The 25523-nt window shown below is 43.9% G+C and overlaps 1 protein-coding gene across 1 annotated transcript in view; it reads left to right on the top strand.

Annotated features, from left to right (window-relative positions):
• The window catches only part of LOC137570393 (cytosolic phospholipase A2 gamma-like), a 130507-nt gene that overhangs the window by 23998 nt on the left and 80986 nt on the right, over window positions 1-25523 (top strand). The window contains exons 7-12 of the mRNA XM_068279075.1: window positions 403-493; window positions 2943-3083; window positions 5785-5838; window positions 9270-9314; window positions 12794-12877; window positions 20283-20378. Coding sequence (XP_068135176.1) covers window positions 403-493; window positions 2943-3083; window positions 5785-5838; window positions 9270-9314; window positions 12794-12877; window positions 20283-20378 — 511 coding nt within the window. The remainder of the gene's footprint in view (window positions 1-402; window positions 494-2942; window positions 3084-5784; window positions 5839-9269; window positions 9315-12793; window positions 12878-20282; window positions 20379-25523) is intronic.

The raw sequence follows: 25523 nt of genomic DNA, 5'->3' as shown, positions 1-25523 counted from the left end.
TCCTCCAATCGCTGAGTCGCCTCAGCCTTGCTTGTAAACACAAGTGAGCAGAGGATCATGTTTCATTTAGGCAGCTAGGCAGGGAAATAAATGGAAGAGGAGGAATATATTATAGATAAAAAGAACCCCCAGCATGCAACTGTTTGTCACTGACTATTAAAGGGCCAGTGCTCCTTAAGTATGTGATAACTCCAAACCATAACAACAGAAAAAGTTTTGAATGCAGGATGAGCATCTTTATCACTTATAACACTCAGACCAGTTGCTGTTGAAATTTGATTTTTATGGTGACAATCCTGCTTTAATGAAGATGAAATCTGTCCCTGATCAGGAACTTCCAATCTATTGGATGTATTTCCTCACCTGATCCATATTAGTATTTTTGTTTCTCTTCTTTTCCAGATGCCTGAAGAGAGATTATCTGATCACAAGAATAGGTGTGAGGGCGGGAACCTTCCGTATCCAGTCTACTCTGCTGTGGAAAAGAGCACAGGTTATTTGGACAATTATTAAATATTGATACTCGTATCTGGAAAGACAGGGGAAAACCCCTCTAATAATTCAGTGCAAAAACAAACAAAATAAAAATTGAGGGTTTCTCGGCTTAGTATTCTTATGCATAAAACATAACTTTCAACAGAAATGCCAATAAATAGTCATACAAGTGATACAGCATAAAGAAGTCCTTAATACACATTGGCCATAATGTCAATAGCCTACACATGTTTCGCAACTTATGACTAGGTCGCTTCTTCAAAGACAACCTTTTGTCTGAGTTCATGGCTTTTGAATATAGGGAAGATTATAAAAGCATCTATCTGCAGCATGACAGAACTGATATATATATATATATATATATATATATATATATATATATATATATATATATATATATATATATATATATATATATATATATAATATCAATCAAATATTCGAAACCAGCAAGTATCAAGTATCACTTGTATGACTATTGGCATTACTATTAAAAGGTATGTTTTATATATAAGAATACTAGGCAGAGAAACCCTCAATTTGTATTTTTGTTTGTTTTTGTACTGAATTATTGGGACAAAGCCATTTATTAACATATAAGGGGCGCCACTGAATTCTTTCCATCTCTCTTTCCAACACAGGCTGCCCCTTCAAAACAAGTGTGGAGGGTGGGTGGGGGGTCAATGTGTCCACATGCCCCATACTCCATCACTCAAAGCCACAACGATTCCCAAAAAATAAGCTTAACCGCTAAACCTCAGTGATTTTAGGCATGTATGACTCATAAATGTAGACCTTCACTTACTAAGCAAATATTCTAGCCAGTAGCATAGCTAGGGTATTTGACACTCAGTGCTGAATATGTACAGACAACCTGCCGCTACAAACCAATCACATTTTCTTGAGAGGGGGTTCCTTGAGTGGGCGGTGCACTAAGCACACCACGGCAAATGGGCATTGCCATGACAGTAGGTGGGCGTAGCAAACTGTATTGTAACAGAATAACCCAAAAACTCGAGTTTCCTCCCAAAACACAGTTAGGCTAAGTGACCCTAAAAGTAACCAGACAACTTCCCCCCCCCCACACAAAAAACCCCCACACACAATAAGGAGGTGTCGCCCCCCCCCCCCAAAAAAAAAAAAAAAAAAAAAACACACACACATAAGAAAGCAGCATGATAAATGTGCAGAGACTGTGTGATACTATCATGCCATCTTTAATCACTTTTTCCACCCATACAATGTAGCTAAATCATCTGTGACTTCATCCAAGCCACGAGGACGTAGATATACGATTCTCTGCTTGCAGCACTGCTGTGCATGATCGGCATGGAGCACGCCCCGTCACATTCAGCTGCAGCACTAATTGGTGAAAGGGAACATGTCCCTTACAGCCGATTAATGAACCCTTCCACGGATGAACGATCACTGCTTTAGCCAACTGCAGTGATCGTTCACCTCTCCCCTCCATGCCCACATCGCCTAACAAAAGCAGCTGCAAGAAGCCGGTCTCACCTCTCCTGGTTCCAGCGACCATCCTGCAGCCAGAGTCTCTGTTTTCTGCTGTTCACTCAGCCTGGTTCTGCCGAATATCCGGGACCCAGGTATTCGGCAGTGCGGGATGAGTACAGAGCTGTGCACAGAGGCTCTGGCTGCAGGATGGTCGCTGGAACCCGGAGAGGTGAGACAGGCTTCTTGCAGCTGCAGTTTTTTTAGGCGATCTGGGCATGGAGGGGGCTGCCTGGTTGGGGGGGGGGGGCACATAATTTCATCAACTGGGGGGTTGTCTAATAGTGGGGGCACATCTGGTGATCCTGGAGGGGAGAACCTAGTGCTGGGGGCACATCTAACTACAATGGGGGCGCATCTGGCTATAATAAAGGGCACTAATTCTGGGGGCACATCTCTCTATCGATATCGGGGGGTGCCAATTTCAGGGGACACATCTGCCTATACGGGGGGGGGGGTGTCTGATACTCAGGGACACTTTTGGCTATACTGAGGATTGCTGATACCGGGGACACACCTGGCTAGCTATACTTGGGGGACACAATACTGGTGGCGTGGTTTTTATCTACAGTAGCACTTTAATTTTAAACAGAGATTGGTAAAAACTGAACAATAATGCATTTTTTCCTCTTTTTCCCATTAAAAGGCATAAAAAAACAAATTTTTTCCTGGGGCAAAATACCCCCCAATGAAAGTCTAGTTTGTCTTGAAAAAAAAACGATATATAGATCATTTAGGTGTCGTGAATAGGCATAATTCTGGCTGCACCAACTTGAAATTATTTGCATCTCATTGACCCACCCCTATTTGAAACCTCTGGTGTGATATTTTCATTGCAGATAACCTCACATTATCTAATCGTTCGCCTTATCCTTTACTGAGCAGGATAAACAATGTATTTCTGAAGGTACAATAACTGGAAATGATTCTCTTTTCAGGAACCTGGTGTGATTTCACTCCGCATGTGTGTGGATTTCCAAAGTACAAGTCGTTTGTGGACACTGAGCTTCTGGGCAGTAAATTTGAAGGCGGGAGTTTATCTAAGAAGCAGCCTGAATGGGATTTGTGTTATCTTCGGGGTGAGTTAAATAAAATGTTGGATGAAGCATCTACAGCAATGTCCCCAGTATCCGGCATCGGTGAGGATTGCCTGATCCCGGATACATGTGGTTGCCGGTTGCTTAAAGGATATCTGAGGCAAGCAATGAAATCTATCTTTACCTACCTGGGGCTTCTTTTAGCCCTTAGAAGTCATTTGTGTCCCTTGCCGCAGCTCATTTATTCTTTAGAGTCTCGCTGGCATCTTCCAAGGGTCGCTGACCCCCAATAGGTCAGCATCTTCAGTGCATGCACCTGCCCTGTGTGAGAGCACACTCACATCATCAGGAGCGTACTGAACTGCACAGAAGCAGTATGCTCCTGATGACGTGGGCGCTTTTGGTTAGTCCACCCATGAGCAGAAGACAGCAAACCATCAAGGGTTGGTGATCCTTATGGTGCCCATACATGGTACAATAAAAACATTCAATTTTGCTGATTATTCAACCAAAATGATTGAATCAAATGACAAGTCAAAAATAATCTTTTTTTTTCGGGTAAGAAAAATGAATGATTATCCCGTTTTTTCAACAAAAATCCGATCGGAAAAATCTTTATATTCGATCTAACGGAATAATCGAATGATATTATCTAATTGAAAAAAATAAAAAATCGTACCATTTATGGGCACCTTTAGAGGCTGCCAGCAGGACCCCAGAAAAGACCGGAGCTGCGGCAAGGGACACAAATGACTTCAAAGAGGCTGGAAGAAGCCCTAGGTAAGTGAAGATAGATTTAATTGCTCGCCTTGCATATCCAGAGAAACTGTAACATCAAAAAGTTCCCCTGGGGGGCACTCACCTCGGGAGGGGCTTCCCACGCCGTCCTCTGTCCCACAGGGGTCTTGCTGCAGCCCTCCGAACAGCGGCCCGACAGAACCGACAGCCTGTTCAATATTTTGCTTTCCAAAGCTCCAGCAGGGGCGCTGTGGCGGCTTTCGGCTCCGAAGTAGACGGAAATACTCGATCTCAGTCGGGTCCGCTGTACTGCGCAGGCGCCGGAGACTTGTACCTGCGCAGTAGAGCAGACCCGACGGCGAACGGGTATTTCTGCCTATTTCAGAGCCGAGACCCGCCACAGCGCCTGCGCAGGAGCCGGGAAGGTAAATATTTACATCGCTGCTGTTCGGAGGGCTGCAGCAAAACCCCCGAGGGATGGATGGCGTGGGAAGCCTCATTGGGACCCTAAGGCTTCCCCCTCCCGAGGTGAGTACCCCCAGGGGAACTTTCTGATGTTACAGGTTTTCTTTAAAGGAATACGGTAGGGGGTGAGGTGAAAATGAGTAGAACTTACCCGGGGCTTCTAATGATCCCCCGCAGACATCCTGTGCCCGCGCTGCCACTCACCGGTGCTCCGGCCCCGCCTCCGGTTCACTTCTGGAATTTCAGACTTTAAAGTCTGAAAACCACTGCACCTGCGTTGCCGTGTCCTCGCTCCCACTGATGTCACCAGGAGCGTACTGCGCAGGCACAGACCATAGGATGTCTGCAGGGGACCATTAGAAGCCCTGGGTAAGTTATACTAATTTTCCCCCGACCCCCTACAGTATTCCTTTAAGCAACCGGACGAAAAAGCACAAACTTCCCCGTGCAGCATAAAATACTCACCAACTGTCCAGTGCCCTCTAATCTTCCTGTAGCTCCTAGTGACTTCCCACCATCCCGTTATCCACCTCAGGCATGCCAGTTCATTGACGTTTCCGGTTGCCAGAGTTCCGGATAACAGAGACTTTGCTGTAATCACTCTGCACGCAACATTTTCTGGACGCAAAAAAAAAAGCGTCATCCTCCCTTATAAGGAAAAACACTGTCAAAATTATTCTGAATATTTCTTTGTTTGCTGATGGCCTAAAAGGCATTTTATTTATAAGATGTGAAAATATCAAGGAGAAAAAGTGACTTGGATCAGGCCCTATGCCCTTTAATAGGTGTGATATCTCTCTGGCCCTTATTTTAGCTTTTCTTTTAGTAGATAAATATTCTTCTTTGTATTAAATAACGTTTTAGCATTAAAGGATACCAGAGCCCAACTGAATTTATGAAATAAAACCATATTGCGCTGGTGGGAGGGTGTGAGTGGTCACTTACCGCTACCTCTGTTTCCCCCTGCGTGCCGCCATTTAATCAGTTCCCGGCCCCGTTCTGGCTCCCATCCACTCCGACCAATATGGAAATACTGTGCCACGTAAGCGCAGTATTATGCAGGAGAACAGAGGCGCCAAAAGGATAAAAGGAAGCTAAATGAGCTTAAAAACCAAATTATTGGTAAATAGAGGAGGTAGTGGTGGACTTACCTCCTCCAAGTAGACACACAACGACTGTAGTAAACACAGTCAATATATTTTATTTATGAACTCCAAATATGCAATGCGTTTCGCAGGTTTGATCCCGCTTCATCAGGCAATAACAACGGAGCAATAGCATATGTGGTCAGTAGAAGAGCTAGGCACCTCTGTCAAGCGCAGTGTTCCCTTTCTGCTCCCCTGTGACCACGCCCTTGTTACTTCCGCTAGCATCCTCGCTCTCGTCTTGCTGGCGTCCAAACGTGCGCACTCCTCAGCCCTCTGCAGTTCAGAAGGCTAAAAAAAAACTTTTTAGCACGTAGCGAAAAAGTAGGTAAAAAAAAAAAGTAATAAACTTATTTTGCCTAATTTTCTCATTTCTTTCTCTTGTTTTAAACAAGGACTTTGGGGCAGCGCGCTTGCAAGTGATCATATCCTTAGTAATTTTATGAAAGGTAAGAATGCTCAACATTACATTCTTAATTGCTTAAAATAGCATGTTCGGTAAATAACATGACACATAAACTATACTTTTCAATTTTATGTATTATTGTTTTTTATAGACATATTTAAAGGACAACTGAAGAGAGAGATATATGGAGGCAGCTATGTTTATTTCCTTTTAAGCAATACCAGTTGCCTGGTGGCCCTGCTGACCCTCTGCTTCTAATACTTTCAGCCATAGACCCTGAACAAGCATGCAGCAGATCAGGTGTTTCTGACATTATTGTCAGATCTGACAGATTAGCCGCATGCTTGTTTCTGGTGTTATTTAGACACTTCTGCAGCCAAATAGTTCAGCAGGGCTGCCAGGCAACTGGTATTGTTTAAAAGGAAATAAACACGGCAGCCTCCATAGTCTCCTCACTTCAGTTGCCCTTTAACCCTTTTGGGACCGTCCGCCTAACCCCCCTTAAGGACCAGGAGTTTTTGCTGAAAGGTGGGGGGGGGGCACGTTTGGGGGGTTAGGGCAGACGGATCCCTGCAGGGTCTTGCTGGGCAGTGTCCTCCCATGGTGGCCAGGTGTCCCCCTTCATGCAGACCCCATCACTCACCTTCCAGGCTCCAGCGACGAGCCGCAGCGGACCCCCCTGCTCCGGCTGGCATCTCTGCTCCTACTGCCGCTCAGTTCCAGGTCGCGGCTTGATGACGTCATCAAGCCGGGACCCGGCGCTGACGTCAGAAAGAGCAGAGATGCCGGCAAGAGCGGTGGGGAGCGCCGATTGTCGCAGGAACGGCAGGGAGGTGAGTGGATCCTCTTCTTTCCCCCCTACCACCGCAGCTGTCAAATTGATCACTACGATCCGCCGGCGATCGTAGTGATCACGTGATCAGCAGCCATACGCGATGGCTGCTGATCACTGAAGGGAGATGTCAGCTGTCATATGACAGCTTAATCTTCCCTCTCCGGTGTGCACAATCGCGTCGGGACGATTTGTTAGCACGGATGTTGAATCAACGTCCAGTCAGGGTGGCAGCACCACCTGCTGGACGTAAATTCAACTTACGTCGGTCCCAAAAAGGTTAATGATAAGATTTTGGTAATTTTTTTGTGATTGCATGTATAAAGTCTGCAGACCCTCGGAGGCTACTCTGACTTCTTGGACCAGAAGCAGAATTCAGACCTGCCCCACCCTGGGGTAAAGTAGGTGGTGAGCAGTAGAGTGAGTGCACAGATTTTAAATCATTCCGAATTTTGCATTGTGATTTTGCAATTTCAAGTTCTAAATCGGAATTCATAGAATTCTGACAAGTAACTTCAGAAAGTTATGTGAAAGTACATTCAAATGTTTATTTGCATGCAGAAAAAGTGAAACATTAAAGTGAAGATTTGCAATAAATTCAAATTATTTCACGATGTTGTGGTTTCACAATACAAACTTGGACTTGTTACAAATTAGAGAATGCAAAATTACGATTATGCAACATTTTTGCTCATCGCTATCTGTTACAGAATTCTATATTCTTACTTTTAAGTGTAAAAAAAATGTAAAATGAACAAAATACCAAAGAGTTGTAACAGAGGAATTCTAGTGAAGTGTACTGGTTATGGTTCGCCAGCGGACAGTTCCCGGCAAACATCAGCTGTTCGAGTCCATGGCGAGTAGCAAACAGATAGGGCGGTTCGATCCGACCCCTATACCTAGTTATTGGGCTAAACTTTGACCCCCTACATCACAGTCAGCAGACAGATGGCAGCCAATCAGGCTGCACTCACCCACAGACCCCCGCCCCCCCCCCCCCCCATAAAAACGCAGCAGCGCCAGCCATGTTCTCAGTCTGTTACTGCTGCTGTAGTGAGTGGAAGGGAGAGACAGGTACAGTTAGCTAGGAGCTTCTGTTTGTTGCTGAAAGCACACCAAAACAAAAGCCCTTTTGAGGGTTCATATAGGTGTGTGTGTGTGTGTGTGTGTGTGTGTGTGTGTGTGTGTGTGTGTGTGTGTGTGTGTGTGTGTGTGTGTGTGTGTGTGTGTGTGTGTGTGTGTGTGTGTGTGTGTGTGTGTGTGTGTGTGTGTGTGTGTGTGTGTGTGTGTGTGAGAGAGAGACATTGGTCACACTGCATACAGGTCACAGTCATTGCTGGGCCGTGTGGTTCTACTATACTCTTCTATCTATATTGCAAGCAAGCCAGCACACTGTCTATCATAAGCTGTGCTTAGCTTGCTACTGTATCTGTTATTGATATCTGTTTGTGTGTGTTACACACTGCATACAGCCCACAGACAGTCATTGCTGGGCTGTGTAGTTCTACTGTACTCTTCTAACTATTGCAAGCAAGCCAGCACACTGTCTATCATAAGCTGTGCTTAGCTTCCAACTGTATCAGTTATTGTGTCTGTGTGGGTTACACACTAACACTGCATACAGGCCACAGTCGCTGGGCTTTGTAGTTTTACTATACTCTTTCTCTTTCTGTTTTACTTACTCTCTCTGTTTTAAAGCACTTTATGCCTCCAATTTAGTAATGCAATGTGATTTCTGCCCTTTAGAGATTGTAACCCTACTCTGCGTCAAATACGTAATTTTCCCATGGACTTTTGGCTTGTATCCCACTCCGTCATGCCCCCTCCAGGTGTTAAATCCCTTGAAACAACTTTTCCATCACTTTTGTGGCCAGAAATAGTCCCTGTATGTTTTAAAATTCGCCTGCCCATTGAAGTCTATGGTGGTTCGCCCAGTTCATACAAACAAGAACTTTTGAGGACGTTCGCTTTCGCACTCTGCGAACCCAAAATCTGAAGTTCGTGCCATTTCTAATGGCAGCATCCATGTTCTTCTCACTACAGTTGTCCTTTAAGGGCTAATTCACACTACAAAAGCTTTACAAAAGCTTTTCTAAGTGCTTTGTGATTTTAAAAGCTCTTGCTAATGTCATCCTATGTGTGTGTTCTCACTGGAGCTATGTGATTTTGTAAAAATCCCCCATAGCATTGCATTAGCAAGAGCTTTTCAAAATCAATAGCGCTTTAAAAGCTCTTGTAGTGTGAACAATCTCTAACAGTTTGGGTAACCCATCTGCAATTGTTGAAGAGTTGCTTATGATTTGTGTGCTGTGAGCATTTGTGGAGATCTCTATCAGGATCGGCAGAGGGTGCAGGAGGTCACAGCAGACATGGACCAATGAAGATAAGCTTCATATGCAGCATGTGCACATCTTCTTGCTTGTGATCATGTTTCGTATGAGAAAAATCAATAGTGTAGTATATTTTCCTTACTTCTATTCACTACCCTGCTCTGAAGAAAGTTTGAAGTATTGTGTATTTTTAGAAGTTACTATTACTGTTATTATGTCTACTATTGTTACTCATTAAATGATCTTGATATTCTGTATAATTGCATTTGTTTTTAATGAAAGATCAAATGAAAAAGATATTTTATTTTACAGAATTGCTAAAATGGCTAGTACCCTGGAGATGTCAAAAAGCCAAAGGTGAGACCTAAAACTCCTTAACTAATCCTAAATTACTGTACAGTGATCACTACAGACAGTGGCTTAGCAATAGGGGGTGCAGAGGTTGCAACCGCATCGGGGCCCTTGAGCCGGAGGGGCCCTGTAGGGCCCATACTCAACAACAGTATTAGCTCTTGATATGTCCTGTGCTGGTAATATTGACTTCTATAGATGCTTTGAATAGTGGTAGCCGTTAACAAACTGCTCCCCTTCCCCTGCTTGCACCTATGACACTGTGGTTGTCCTTGGCAGGTTTTGGTGCGCCGTATCAAGTGTTATGTACAGAATGCTTGGGGGGGGTGGAGGGGCAATGTAAAACTTGCACTAGGGCCCACAGCTTCTTAGCTACGCCACTGACTACAGGGATGTTTAATAATGCACACTAATGTAAAAAGGAACTCCAGTGAAAATAATGTAATAAAAAAGTGCTTCATTTTCATTTTTACAATTCACAATAATTATGTATAAATGATTTAGTCAGTGTTTGCCCATTGTAAAAACTTTCCCCACCCTCATTTATGTTTTGACATTTATAACATGGTGACATTTTTACTGCTGACAGGTGATATCACTGGAAGTAGCTGCTGCTTGCTTTTTTGGCAGTTGGAAATAGCTGTAAACAGTTATTTCCCACAATGCAACAAGGTTCACAGACAGGAAACTGCCAGGACCATGGTCCTCACTGTCTCCTGTGGGAGGGGTCTCACCACAATATCAGCCATACAGAGCCCCCTGATGATCCGTTTGTGAAAAGGATTAGATTTCTCATGGGAAAGGAGGTATCAGCTACTGATTGGGATGATGTTCAATTCTTAGTTACAGTCCTCTTTAACCACTTTGCCGCCAGGGTACAGTATATCTACGCTCCTTTGGACTTCACTTCCCCGCCCGGAGCGTAGATATACGCACCCCCCGCCGCTACCGCCGCTGTCCGCGCTCCCACTCGCACTCTCGCGATCGTGCACGCCGCTGCCCGCTCGCCCGGAGATCAATGAACGGGAAAATCCATTCCTGTTCGTTGATCTCTGCCCCTGCAATGATCGGCATGCTTCTACGAGAAGCAGCTGATCATTGTGAAAAAACTCAGTTTCCCAGCCTCCCTTCCTGCAAGCGTCCTTCCGACACTTGCAGGACGCCTAAAAAAAAAAATGTGGCCATCTTGTGGCCAAAAAGTAATACTACACCCAAACATTTTTTTCACATACAAATAAATTATTTTTACTATTAATTTTAACTCATTAACTCCCACACTCCCCAATTGTTATCAATATTTTTTTTTTGAAATATTAAAATAAATTAAAAAAAATTACAATAAAAAAAAAACTTAAATAGTTACCTTAGGGATTGAAATCTTTAAATATTTATATCAAGAGGGTATAACACTGTTACTTTATAAATTATGGGCTTGTAATTAGGGATAGATGCAAAACTGAAAAAAATGCACTTTTATTTGCAAATAAAATATTGGCGCCAAACATTGTGATACGGACATAATTTAAATGGTGTAATAACTGGGACAAATGGGCATATAAGTTATATGGATTTTAATTATAGTAGCATGCATTATTTAAAAGCTATAATGGCGGAAAACTGAAAAATAATGTTTTTTCTTCCAAATGTTTTCCTATTTTCCCATTAAAACACATTTAGAATAAAATAATTATTGGCATAATGTCCCACCTAAAGAAAGCCTAATTGGTGGTGAAAAAAACAAGATATAGTTCATTTCATTGTGATAAGTAATGATAAAGTTATAGGCGAATGAATGGATGGAGCGCTGAAAGGAGAAAATTGCTCTGGTGGTCAGGTGGTAAAACCCCTCAGTTGTGAAGTGGTTAGAGACACTGAAGCGAAAAAAAAATATATGATATAATGAATTGGTTGTGTACTATGAATAATTACTAGAAGATTAGCAGCAAAGAAAATATTCTCATATTTTTATTTTCAGGTATATAGTGTTTTTTCTAACATTGCATCACTCTATAATATGTGCAGATTACACAACACTCAGAATTCAAAATGAGTCTTTCAGAGCAGTCTGTGAAGTAATGAACTCTCCTCTAGCAGAGGAAAAGTAAACAGTTTAATTACAGTTGAGATAATAAAAGTCAGATAACAGCCCTCTCCATGACTAAGTTAGTTGGAGAGCTTAATAGCTTTTTTGCATAGAGATAACAACTGGAGTTTCTCAACTCTTCCTGCACTGGAAACAATTAGACTGATGTATCTGATCTTAATGTTTTTTTTCTTAGCTGTACTACACATACAAATCATAATCTCATCATTTTTTTTTCGCTTCAGTGTCTCTTTAAGTGAACCTAAGGGGAGAGTGATATGGAGACTGCCATAATTATTTCTTTTTAAACTACCCAGGGCTGGACCGCCCGTGACGTTGCCTGACCTGCATGGGTGAGGTAGCGTCTTGCAAGGGGTGGCATCCCACCCCCTTTCCTCAATCCCCCAGCCACTGCTCCTTCCCCTGCTCCGGCTAAGAGTCCGGATCCCCTCTGGCCTCGCTTGCTCAGCGGCAGTACTTCTGTCCTCAGATCTTAGATCAGCGGTCCCCCCAAGTGAAGTAAGACGTCACTTCTTGTGTACACGTGCTAGCAGGGACACTGCTGTGTCTTCACTGCGGGTCACTGCTGATCTGAAGTTTGAAGATGGAAGTGCTGCTGCCGCACCAGCTAAGCCTGAGGGGATCCGGACTCCGTGGGTCATGGCCGAAACAGATAAGAGCGGGGGGTTGGGGAAAAGGGGGGACAGGCTGGCTATCTATACTGGGGGCACCTATGTCTGGCTACCTATACAAGGGGCACCTATAAATGGCTACCTATATTGGAGGCACTTATGCCTAGCTACCTATACTGGAGGCACTTATGCCTGGCTACCTATACTGGGGGCACCTATACCTGGCTATAGTGAGAGCATCTATACCACGCTATCTATACTGCATGCTTGCTACCTATACAAGGGGCAACTATGCCTGGCTACGTATACTGGGGGAACCTATACCTGACTACCTATACTGGGGGCACCTATATCTGGCTACCTATACTGGGGGTACCTATATTATGCTAGGCTACCTATACTGGGGGAACCTATACTTGGCTAGGTATACTAGGGGCACCCATACTTGGCTACCTATACTGGGGACACCTATACTTGGCTTCCTATACAAGTGCCTATTGGCTACCTACCTATACTGAGGGTGTTTTTTTTCTTTTTTGTTGCACTGCGACTATAATGCATGGTGCAAATTGTTGAGTGCTGTGTGAACATTTCAAATGGAGGCAGTGCAAGCGCACAAATTTGCCTCAGGCAGCAAAAAAGTGGTTAGTTATGCCAAAATTGGGGTATGTAAAATGTGTGCATATTTGCTATTGAAATTTATAATGATTATGTTCTTACTTTGCTTTTTTTGTTCTGTATTATTATTCTTTTGTAATTCTCTTACCTAGAAATATCAATGAACTGTACAGTTGAAATAGAGGAAACAGAGGTTTACTTTTCTGCAAAGGAGGGCACAGAACTGCCTGAAGAAGGTGGGTATAAATTATCAGAATGGGTGGAAATGTTTCTGTTCATTTATGATGGAATTTCCATATTTGTATGCGTGGTTTACATTTGATGGCAGCACAGTTACCTAAAAATCTCCACGTTCATGGTCATCATAAAAGCAGCATGTTTGTGATCCCGTCCAATTCTTGTTTGGGCTGGAGTCTAAATAAGGCTGAAGAGCACAAACACAATATTAGCACTGGTGTACCCTTCTCATGTTCACCATGATGATGATCATAGTCTGCAAATTATGAATATGCAAGTTTTTGCACACATTTTCTCAATTACAGCCATAGGTAACTACAATTTGGACAGTCAATTGATAGTGTAATCCAGTCGTAATTTCTCATAATTTTGTGCAGAAGTTTGTGGTTGATAGAAAAGCCCCCATAGACGCTATTGTCACCAAAATTGCTAAGTATGTTAGATATGTAAAATAAAAAAAGTTTCACTTACCTGGGGTTTCTGCCAGCCCACTGCAGCCGTCAATTGCCCACGCCCTTTCCAAATGATCCTCTGTTCCCCCGCCATGGCTCACTTTCTCTTCTGGCAGTCGCCGTCCACTGCGCCTGGGCGGCCCTGGCCACGTGCGTCCTCATTCACGCTCCTGTCGCCGGGAGCGTTCTGTGCAGACGCAGTAGAGACTTTCTTTAACCACTTCAGCTCTCAATCGTTTTCACTTTATGCATCCGAGCAATTATCACCTTCCATTCATTTGTCTATAACTTTATCACTACTTATCACAATAAACTGATCTATATCTTGTTTTTTTTCTGCACCAATTAGGCTTTCTTTGGGTGGTACATTTTGCTAAGAGCGACCTCACTGTAAATGCATTTTAACAGTAAGAATAAGAAAAAAACAGAAACAAATTCACTATTTCTCAGTTTTCGGCCATTATAGTTTTAAAATAATACATGCCTCCATAATTAAAACCCATTTATTGCATTTGCCCATTTGTCCCGGTTATTACACCATTTAAATTATGTCCCTATCACAATGTATGGCGACAATATTTTATTTGGAAATAAAGGTGCATCCATCACTATTTACATGCTTATAAAAAAAAAAAGGAATATTTCATCTTTACATAGATATTTAAAAAGTTTAGACCCCTAGGTAAATATTTATGTTTTTTTTTATTGTAATGTTTTTTTTTTAATATTAAACATTTTATTTGGGTATTTTTGGGAGGGAGGGATGTAAATAGTAATTTTTGTAATGTAAATATATGCTTATTTTATTTAATTTTTTTAATGTAGATGTAGTTTTACTTTTTGGCCACAAGATGGCAACCTTAGGTTTGTTTACATGACGTCACTCTAAGCGTAACATGTACACTTAGAGGGACGTAGGGGGGACGTAGGAGGCAGAAAAAGCTAGGCTTCCGAGAGAAGCTGCCGCTTTTTCTGCGGGGGAGAGGAATCAGTGATCGGGCACCATGGCCTGATTCACTGATTCCCTAGCTAACGAAGCGCACGTGCATGCGTGTGATCGCCCATGGGAGCGCGCGGGAGTGTACATGGCCTCCTGGACGTAGCTTCTACGTCCAGGAGGCGAAAGTAGTTAAGGAGAATAGTGGAAACAAGTTAAATAAAAAAAAAAAAAACTTGTGGTTTTTTGAGAAAATCTATTTTAAAAATGAAAAGTAAATATAGTTTTAAATTTCAGAAAAATTACAGTTTAAAAAAAAAATGTTCCTTTGTAATTTTAAAACTGACTTTCTCAAATTAAAGATCAATTAAAAAAAGACTACAAGGTCTTTTTGAAAAAAAAGTTTTACTTGTTTCCACTATTCCCCTTAACATACAAAGCAATTTTAGTGATGATATCATGTATGGGGGGCTTTGTTATTAACTGCTAAAGTCAGCATAAAATGATGCAAAAATGCTAAATTACATTTTCTGATTATAGTTATAAACAAAATTAATTAGGATTTGTCCAGAAAGTTCACATTACAATTTTACATCGTAAGTGAGAATTACAATGCAAAATTACAATTTTGTGAGATCCGTGCTCATTACCGGGCCTATCTAGCCAGTCCAAAGTCACATGATCATGTATCTTGTACCGTTTGCCTTGTATAACTTTGTCCTATGTTGTATAACCTTGTTACATTACATCTGTTATCCTATGTATTTATTGTCCAGTGCTACATAATATGTTGGCGCTTTATAAATACAATAAATAACAATAATAATCACTATTATACATCCCTGATCTAAAGAAATGTTGAAAGCTTTATTCTGGGAACACTTTAGGACTTCTCTTGGTTCCCACATGAAAGCAGAAATGTTGGGCATCCCCATCGGACAGAGGCGGACACATGGGGGACACAGGAGGACACAAGGGGGACAGAGGAGGACACAGGGAGACACAAGAGATAGAAGAGGGCATGAGATACAAAGGGGGCATAATCCACAAGATGCCCCTTCACCATGGATGCACCAGGTTTAGTATATATTTTTTCCCCTAGTTTCTGTCCTCTAAACCTAGGTGCATCTTATGGTCAGGAGCATCTTATAGTCCAAATAATACAGTATTTTTAATGTAATTTTCACTTGAAAATCATAACAGTATTTCCGTGAAAAATAATGTGAAAAGAATATTGGCATTTTCGCTCATCACTGATGAGTAACTATGTTTTTGTGACATTTTGTGTGGATGTTCACAATTATGATTCTGACCTTAACTAAGATTTCAAGGGTAATCTTGATTTCAAGTAATTTTGCGTCATTTTGGTTCACCTGCATTCATATTTTTGAGGCATAAGAAAACTAATTTTCACATATGAGAAAACATACAGTATTTCAGAAAAGACTGGAAGGTAAAAGCGGGTTCTGCACAATGCCTTTCCTAAAATGCAAAACGCCTTGATTAAGTCAAGTAAAAAACACACAGCCAGGTTACTGACCTGTTTCTGACTCACAACTATGATTAAGGACCATTGTGAGTTTGAAACATGTCAGTAACCTGGCTGTGTGTTTTTTTTACTTGACTTAATAAAGGCGTTTTGCATTTTTGGAATGGCATTGTGCGGAATCCACGTTTTCCCTCCAGTCTTTTGGGTCTGAGTCGCCTGGTCTCCGCACTGCTAGAGATGGCCCAAACCTCTGATTTTAGGTTTGTGAACCGGGTTCGCGAACTTCCGCAAAAGGTTTGGTTCGCGCGAACTTTGGCGAACCGCAATAGACTTCAATGGGGATGCGAACTTTGAAAATGAGAAACATTTATGCTGTCCACAAAAGTGATGGAAAAGATGTTTCAAGGGGTCTAACACCTGGAGGGGGCATGGATGAGTGGGATAGACGCCAAAAGTCCCGGGGAAAAATCTGGATTTGACGCAAAGCAGCGTTTTAAGGGCAGAAATCACATTGAATGCTAAATTGCAGGCCTAAAGTGCTTTCAAACATCTTGCATGTGTATACATCAATCAGGGAGTGTAATTAGAGTACTGCTTCACACTGACACACCAAACTCACTGTGTAACGCACCGCAAACAGCTGTTTGTGTAGTGACGGCCGTGCTGGACTACTGCGCACCATGACGAGAGTGCAGGCTGTGGCGGTGTTCAAGCCCATATGGTCACCGGGCTGTGGTAGCTCAATGATAGAACAACAGTGACTGTCCAGCTGATCAAATTTGGTCGGTTCACAATGAAGCAACGACCTTATTATCTTCTTGTATGTAGGTAGGCATAGGTAGGTGCCCCAGTATAGGTAGGTAGGCATAGGTAGGTGTCCCAGTATAGGTAGATAGGCATAGGTAGGTGCCCCAGTAGTTAGGTAGGCATAGGTAGGAGTCCCGGTATATGTAGGTAGGCATAGGTAGGTGCCCCAGTATAGGTAGGTAGGCATAGGTAGGTGTCCCAGTATAGGTAGATAGGCATAGGTAGGTGCCTCAGTAGTTAGCTAGGCATAGGTAGGAGTCCCAGTATAGGTAGGTAGGCATAGGTAGGTGCCGCAGTACTTAGCTAGGCATAGGTAGGAGTCCCAGTATAGGTAGGTAGGCATAGGTAGGTGTCCCAGTATAGGTAGGTGGCCCAGTAGTTAGCTAGGCATAGGTAGGTGTCCCAGTATAGGTAGGTAGGCATAGGTAGGTGCCCCAGTAGTTAGCTAGGCATAGGTAGGAGTCCCAGTATAGGTAGGTAGGTGTCCGAGTATAGGTAGGTAGGCATAGGTAGGTGCTGTATAATGCAGTCAGTGGGCAACACACACACACAAAAAAAAAAACACATCAGGAGAACATTAACTCTCAAAAGAGCTGTTGAGGGGTGCTATTTTAGCAATAACAATCAGCCAGGAGCAAGCTAACAAGCCTACAAGAGCCTAACTAATCTTTCCCTATGAGAGTCTGCCAGCAGCTGTCCCTTCACTAATTAATGCAGGTACACGAGAGAGTGTAATAGCCAGCGCTGCCTGCCTTTTATAAGGGGGGGGAGTGGCTCCAGGAGAGATTGTAGCCTAATTGGCTACAATGTGCCTGCTGACTGATGTAGAGGGTCAAAGTTGACCCTAATGGTGCACTTTGGGAGCAAACTGAACTTCCGCAAAAGTTCGCCTTCGCTGGCGAACGCGAACCACCGGAAGTTCGCAGGCGAACCGTTCGGGCTATCTCTACGCACTGCCCGAGTTGCAGAGGTGGAGCAGATTTCACCTGCATTATTTCAGAAAAGACATGCAAGAATACAGTATTTCAGACACGTTACACATTACATACACAATACATTACATGCACAATACATTGAAGAATAAGAAGATACATTTTTGCATAGGAGAAAAACATTTTCCCATAAATACAATGGCCTTAATTCACTAAGCTTATCTCCTCCTGTCTTTAAAGGGACTCAGAGCTCAGGGTCCTAAACAGATTTATACATACCTGCGGCTTCCTCCAGCCCCATAAGCCCTGATCGCTACTACACCGCTGTCCTCATTCTTCTGCAGCACCTGTACCGGGTCCCCTCACTTCCATCAGTTGGCTCCAGTCTACGCAGCTGCTGGAGAGATACGTAGAGGGCGCACTTCTCTTACGCCAGACTGGAGCCAACTGACAGAGCTGTGGACAGCGGAGGACGGCGGCGTGGGAGCGATCAGAGCATATGGGTCTGGAGGAAGCCCCAGGTATGTATAAATCTTTTTATATGCCTGAGCTCTGGTACACTTTAATTACATTTCTAGAGTTATCACCATGGTAATAAGGCATGTAGTATTCAGGAAACAATTTACTTCAGGCAAACCTAAATTTAACTCTTATGTCTTTAAAGGAATCGTAAAGCAAAAAAAAAATTAGTGCAGGCCGTGGCGGTGTTCAAGCCCATATGGTCGTCGGGCTGTGGTAGCTCAATGATAGAACAACAGTGACTGTCGAGCTGATCAAATTTGGTCTGTCCACAATGAAGCAACAACCTTATTATCTTCTTGTATGTAGGTAGGCATAGGTAGGTGCCCCAGTATAGGTAGGTAGGCATAGGTAGGTGCCCCAAGAGTTCGCTAGGCATAGGTAGGAGTCCCAGTATAGGTAGGTAGGCATAGGTAGGTGCCCCAGTAGTTAGCTAGGCATAGGTAGGTGTCCCAGTATAGGTAGATAGGCATAAGTAAGTGCCCCAGTAGTTAGCTAGGCATAGGTAGAAGTCCCAGTACAGGTAGGTAGGCATAGGTAGGAGTCCCAGTATAGGTAGGTAGGCGTAGGTCGGTGCCCTAGTATAGGTAGGTAGACAAAGGTAGGTGCCCCAGTAGTTAGCTAGGAGTCCCAGTACAGGTAGGTAGGCATAGGTAGGAGTCCCAGTGTAGGTAGGTAGGTAGGCATAGGTAGGAGTCCCAGTATAGATAGGAAGGTATAGGTAGGTGCCCCAGTAGTTAGCTAGGCATAGGTAGGAGTCCCAGTATAGGTAGGTAGGCATAGGTAGAAGTCCCAGTATAGGTAGGTAGGCATAGATAGGTGTCCCAGTATAGGTAGATAGGCATAGGTAGGTGCCCCCGTAGTTAGCTAGGCATAGGTAGAAGTCCCAGTATTGGTAGGTAGGCATAGGTAGGTGTCCCAGTATAGGTAGATAGGCATAGGTAGGTGCCACAGTAGTTAGCTAGGCATAGGTAGGAGTCCCAGTATAGGTAGGTAGGCATAAGTAGAAGTCCCAGTATAGGTAGATAGGCATAGGTAGGTGCCCCAGTAGTTAGCTAGGCATAGGTAGGAGTCCCAGTATATGTAGGAAGGCATAGGTAGGTGCCCTAGTATACGTAGGTAGGCATAGGTAGGTGCCCTAGTATAGGTAGGTAGGTAGGCATAGGTAGGTGTCCCCGTATAGGTAAGTAGATGCCCCAGTAGTCAGGTAGGCATAGGTAGGTGTCCCCGTATAGGTAAGTAGGTGCCCCAGTAGTTAGGTAGGCATAGGTAGGTGTCCCAGTATAGATAATTAGGCAGGGCCTGGCTGGCACAGTAATAGCAATTACCAAGGTCCAGCTGCAACAGATAGGGCTGTATAATGCACTGTCAGTGGGCACACAAAAAAAACACATCAGGAGAACATTAGCTCTCAAAAGAGCTGTTGTGGGGTGCTATTTTAGCAATAACAATCAGCCAGGAGCAAGCTAACTAGCCTACAAGAGCCTAACTAATCTTTCCCTATGAGAGTCTGCCAGCTGTCCCTTCACTAAGTAATGCAGGCACATGAATGAGTGTAAATAGGGGGGCTGCCTGCCTTTTATAAGGGGGGGAGTGGCTCCAGGAGAGAGTGTAGCCTAATTGGCTACAATGTGCCTGCTGACTGTGATGTAGAGGGTCAAAGTTGACCCTAATGGCGCACTATGGGGGCGAATCGAACTTCCGCAAAAGGTCGCCCTCGCTGGCGAACACGAACCACCGAACGTTTGCCTGGAACCGTTCGGGCCATCTCTAGTGTTATGTATGTATATTAAGTATTTATCTACTTATATATGTGTTTTTTCCCTGGCATAGCATGGTTAATCCTCCTGCTTCAATAAGGCAAGCTTCTTTAGTGAATTAACAGTAATCACTGTGTTGTGGTAAGTTTTCTCTTGCCTTATTATCACCAGCATGACCTCCGTGAATTGAGGCCATTGTACTCAACAGGGCATAAGAAGATATTTGCAGATGAGAAAACACATTTTTACATTTTTCTATAAATACATTAAAGTCTGTGGACAAGAGAAAGTTATAGTGTCACGAAATGACACGCCATTGAAATGATTACGTATCATTATTACTTTTACATACAATTTTTTTTCCAATAGTCTAAAATTTTGCATTATTAATACCAAATTATTCCTGCGTGAATTTTGAGCTCAATGCTAGTCTTGATCCTTACTCTGATTTTGTCAAGGTGTATTATCTCATTCAGTTTGCCATTAATCTGTGATCTCTCCCCAGCAGAGTTCTGCACATGCAATGGATGTGAACTCATAGAAAAAATCATTTTGCACGATTCAACTGAGATGACAATTGAAGAAAGATTGACGATTTGGGAAGGTAATGCTCAAAAATGATATATCATGCATCTTGCTTGTATCAGATGGTTGGGGGGAGGGGGGTGAAGGGGAACAAAGGGATAAGTCTTTCCGCAATTGTGAGGAGCATTGTTTGCATTTTTAGACAGCTTTAGGGTTAGTGTGCATAGACATTCGTATTCTGTATTTGATCGTCATTCCTTGGACAGATCTTACAGAGTCTGAATTTTGAATGGAATCTTCTGGAGCAGTTCAACCTCACATAGCTGATTTCATGCACAGCACAGTCTGATATTCTGTATGTAGGTCAAAAGGCACACTGTCAGGTCCAGCTGGTATTATACTCTGATACACAATGTATGCGGATGCGGCCGACTAGCTAACACTTTCAAAGAGTGACCTAACCAGACACACAACTCTTTGTAAGCAGATTCCGCATACGAAGTGAAGCGCAGAGACTATACCAGCAGACTACTGCAAACAATGGGCAGGGAACAAGAAGTAACTAAGAACTGTTAATAGTCACCTGTGTTTCAGAGGCAGCGGTAATCCAGGTGAATGAGCAGAATGCACTATTAGCAGCGAAGTCCACAAATAACACCTTATGGATATGCAGGTTCCAGGGCCAGGAGTCCACAAGGTAATTGGTCCTTATGAAGATGAACTTATGGATATGCAGATTCCAGGGTGAGATGAGACGAGAAATCCAGGAGGCATATAAGTCACGGATGGTGTGCTTATGGGTATGCCGGTTCCTGTGCAGGAGAGTTTAACGAAGTCCAGTACAAGCCGAGTCATACACAAGAGACAAGTTCCAATCGTAATGCATATACGGATTAACTAGTGATGTAGTAGGTTAGCAAGCCAGGGTCATACACATAAATCCAGCAGGGTCAAAACGAGGTACAGATAAGGATGAGACAGAGCCGTGATTTTGAAAAGCCAAAATCAGCAGGAGCGGTCTAGCAGGATTCCAAGGCAAGGTACAGGAGAGGGCAAGGCAAAGCTTAGTTATTAGACAAGCAAATTCAGCAACAATGGTCATCCAAAACTTAGTCAAACAGATAGCGATAATGACGGAAACCCAGTAACAAGGTAACAGTTACTATTAAGGGCACAGACAGCAGGAGTAACTCACATTTAAACTGAAGATAGCCAATCAATGTGCAGCGCTGATCTCCGCTGCAGGGAACGGCTGTCAGTGCTTTCTCTTGCACAGGACGTACTGAGAGCGTGTCCTCCCTCCGGCCAATCCGCTCTCAGTCGCCTCCTGCGCTCCAGTGACGTCATTGGATTGCCGAGATGCGGAAGTCGGAACTTCAGCCCGCATCTCGGCAGCCCCCGAGTAGTGTTGGGCGAACAGTGTTCGCCACTGTTCGGGTTCTGCAGAACATCACCCTGTTCGGGTGATGTTCGCGTTCGGCCGAACACCTGATGGTGTTCGGCCTTTTAAGTTCGGGTTCGCCCCGAACTTCTAATGGCCGCCGAACAGGGCCGAACAGGGCCCCTGTTCGGCCGAACAGGGCCCTGTTCGGCCGAATACTGCCCCCCTATGGGGTCGCAGGCATAAGGGGGGAGCATGTCCCGATCGCGGGGGGGGTCGGAAATTCCCCCCACCCCCTCCGCTAGCGCTCCCCCCTCTGCCCGCTTCCCCATTCAAAAGTTTAAGCAAAGTACCTGTAGTGGATGGCCTGGCAGTGGGCGGCACTGTGGAGTGAGGAGGAGGAGTCCGGAGAGTGACGAGTTGAGGGAGGCCGGGCAGCGGGCGGTTCAGCGGAAGTACCCTTGTGGTACTTCCGCCCTTTCTCTGACCTCACGCCCGCTGCCCGGCCTCCCTCAACTCGTCACTCTCCGGACTCCTCCTCTTCACTCCACAGTGCCGCCCACTGCCAGGCCATCCACTACAGGTACTTTGCTTAAACTTTTGAATGGGGAAGCGGGCAGAGGGGGGAGCGCTAGCGGAGGGGGTGGGGGGAATTTCCGACCCCCCCCCGCGATCGGGGCATGCTCCCCCCTTATGCCTGCGACCCCATATGGCCCCCAAAAGCTGGATGTTCGGAAAGTTCGGGGTTCGGCCCGAACATGCCGAACATCTCGGCCATGTTCGGCGAACTTTCCCGAACCCGAACATCCAGGTGTTCGCCCATCACTACCCCCGAGCCCGCAGCCCTCACACATATATACTCGAGTATAAGTCTAGAAATGTAGGTCTGATTCATTTCATAAAAGTATAGGGGTCAACTTATACATGAGTCACCGGCAACACTGAGCACACTGAGCAATGTGTGTACTAATAGGGACATTCCTATTTTCAGCAATTTACCCAGTGGTAATTAATACTTTGAGGAAAGGAAATGCCAAGAAAACACAGGTCTGAAAGTCCTGGCCACAACAATTAACAAGGAAAGGGGCAGGGGGGAAATACTGTGCTGCATAAAAGGGAGTGAATAATTGCAGCACTTGGGGGCATGGAGGAGTTATTGGCTGCACTTAAGGGACAGGAGAGGTTAATGGCTGCAATACTGTATGCAGTGCAGTCAATAACCCCTCCTGGTCCCCAAGTGCAGCGATTAACTTTGCTGGGTAGCCTTATACTTGATGTGGCGCACACCGCCCCCCCCCCCTGGACTGAAATGTACGCCCGCATCCAAACAATGCAATACTGGTCTATGGAGAAATTTTAGCTTCCATCATAGTTTTGCATGCAAAAATATAGATATACTGGACATCTGCACCAACGTTGAGGTAAATCTCCAAGGCAGATGTCCTAACACTAAACTGACCTAAGTTAAAAGCAAATGTCTTTGCCCTGGCAGCAGCTAACGCTAAAATGTGTAACTTACATTCAATACAGACAGCAGAAAACAAAGCAAGCGCTCACCAACACGGGCCGCATCTGAATGACTCATCACCTCATATGCACCGCTTAAATAGCTCAAATACACACTCAGCAATCAGACAGATGCAAAACATATGCAAAACTAAATACTTACCATGCAAAACAGGATAGCACAATGGGTGCTGCTAGCCTGGTAGTTACAGAACTGTGGAAACAAAATATAGGTAAAAGGCTGCGCATCCCTGACCCAATACTGTACAATTGAATGGTTAATCGATGTGGCGCACACCGCCCCCCCTGGACTGAAATGTACGCCCGCATCCAAACAATGCAATACTGGTCTATGGAGAAATTTTAGCTTCCATCATAGTTTTGCATGCAAAAATATAGATATACTGGACATCTGCACCAACGTTGAGGTAAATCTCCAAGGCAGATGTCCTAACACTAAACTGACCTAAGTTAAAAGCAAATGTCTTTGCCCTGGCAGCAGCTAACGCTAAAATGTGTAACTTACATTCAATACAGACAGCAGAAAACAAAGCAAGCGCTCACCAACACGGGCCGCATCTGAATGACTCATCACCTCATATGCACCGCTTAAATAGCTCAAATACACACTCAGCAATCAGACAGATGCAAAACATATGCAAAACTAAATACTTACCATGCAAAACAGGATAGTTACAGTTCTGTAACTACCAGGCTAGCAGCACCCATTGTGCTATCCTGTTTTGCATGGTAAGTATTTAGTTTTGCATATGTTTTGCATCTGTCTGATTGCTGAGTGTGTATTTGAGCTATTTAAGCGGTGCATATGAGGTGATGAGTCATTCAGATGCGGCCCGTGTTGGTGAGCGCTTGCTTTGTTTTCTGCTGTCTGTATTGAATGTAAGTTACACATTTTAGCGTTAGCTGCTGCCAGGGCAAAGACATTTGCTTTTAACTTAGGTCAGTTTAGTGTTAGGACATCTGCCTTGGAGATTTACCTCAACGTTGGTGCAGATGTCCAGTATATCTATATTTTTGCATGCAAAACTATGATGGAAGCTAACATTTCTCCATAGACCAGTATTGCATTGTTTGGATGCGGGCGTACATTTCAGTCCAGGGGGGGCGGTGTGCGCCACATCGATTAACCATTCAATTGTACAGTATTGGGTCAGGGATGCGCAGCCTTTTACCTATATTTTGTTTCCACAGTTCTGTAACTACCAGGCTAGCAGCACCCATTGTGCTATCCTGTTTTGCATGGTAAGTATTTAGTTTTGCATATGTTTTGCATCTGTCTGATTGCTGAGTGTGTATTTGAGCTATTTAAGCGGTGCATATGAGGTGATGAGTCATTCAGATGCGGCCCGTGTTGGTGAGCGCTTGCTTTGTTTTCTGCTGTCTGTATTGAATGTAAGTTACACATTTTAGCGTTAGCTGCTGCCAGGGCAAAGACATTTGCTTTTAACTTAGGTCAGTTTAGTGTTAGGACATCTGCCTTGGAGATTTACCTCAACGTTGGTGCAGATGTCCAGTATATCTATATTTTTGCATGCAAAACTATGATGGAAGCTAAAATTTCTCCATAGACCAGTATTGCATTGTTTGGATGCGGGCGTACATTTCAGTCCAGGGGGGGCGGTGTGCGCCACATCGATTAACCATTCAATTGTACAGTATTGGGTCAGGGATGCGCAGCCTTTTACCTATATTTTGTTTCCACAGTTCTGTAACTACCAGGCTAGCAGCACCCATTGTGCTATCCTGTTTTGCATGGTAAGTATTTAGTTTTGCATATGTTTTGCATCTGTCTGATTGCTGAGTGTGTATTTGAGCTATTTAAGCGGTGCATATGAGGTGATGAGTCATTCAGATGCGGCCCGTGTTGGTGAGCGCTTGCTTTGTTTTCTGCTGTCTGTATTGAATGTAAGTTACACATTTTAGCGTTAGCTGCTGCCAGGGCAAAGACATTTGCTTTTAACTTAGGTCAGTTTAGTGTTAGGACATCTGCCTTGGAGATTTACCTCAACGTTGGTGCAGATGTCCAGTATATCTATATTTTTGCATGCAAAACTATGATGGAAGCTAAAATTTCTCCATAGACCAGTATTGCATTGTTTGGATGCGGGCGTACATTTCAGTCCAGGGGGGGCGGTGTGCGCCACATCGATTAACCATTCAATTGTACAGTATTGGGTCAGGGATGCGCAGCCTTTTACCTATATTTTGTTTCCACAGTTCTGTAACTACCAGGCTAGCAGCACCCATTGTGCTATCCTGTTTTGCATGGTAAGTATTTAGTTTTGCATATGTTTTGCATCTGTCTGATTGCTGAGT

The sequence above is a fragment of the Hyperolius riggenbachi genome, chromosome 4 (genome assembly GCF_040937935.1).
Source record: "Hyperolius riggenbachi isolate aHypRig1 chromosome 4, aHypRig1.pri, whole genome shotgun sequence".
NCBI lineage: Eukaryota > Metazoa > Chordata > Amphibia > Anura > Hyperoliidae > Hyperolius > Hyperolius riggenbachi.
Note: the sequence above shows the minus strand (reverse complement) of the source record. Positions and strands in the feature narration are given on the sequence as shown.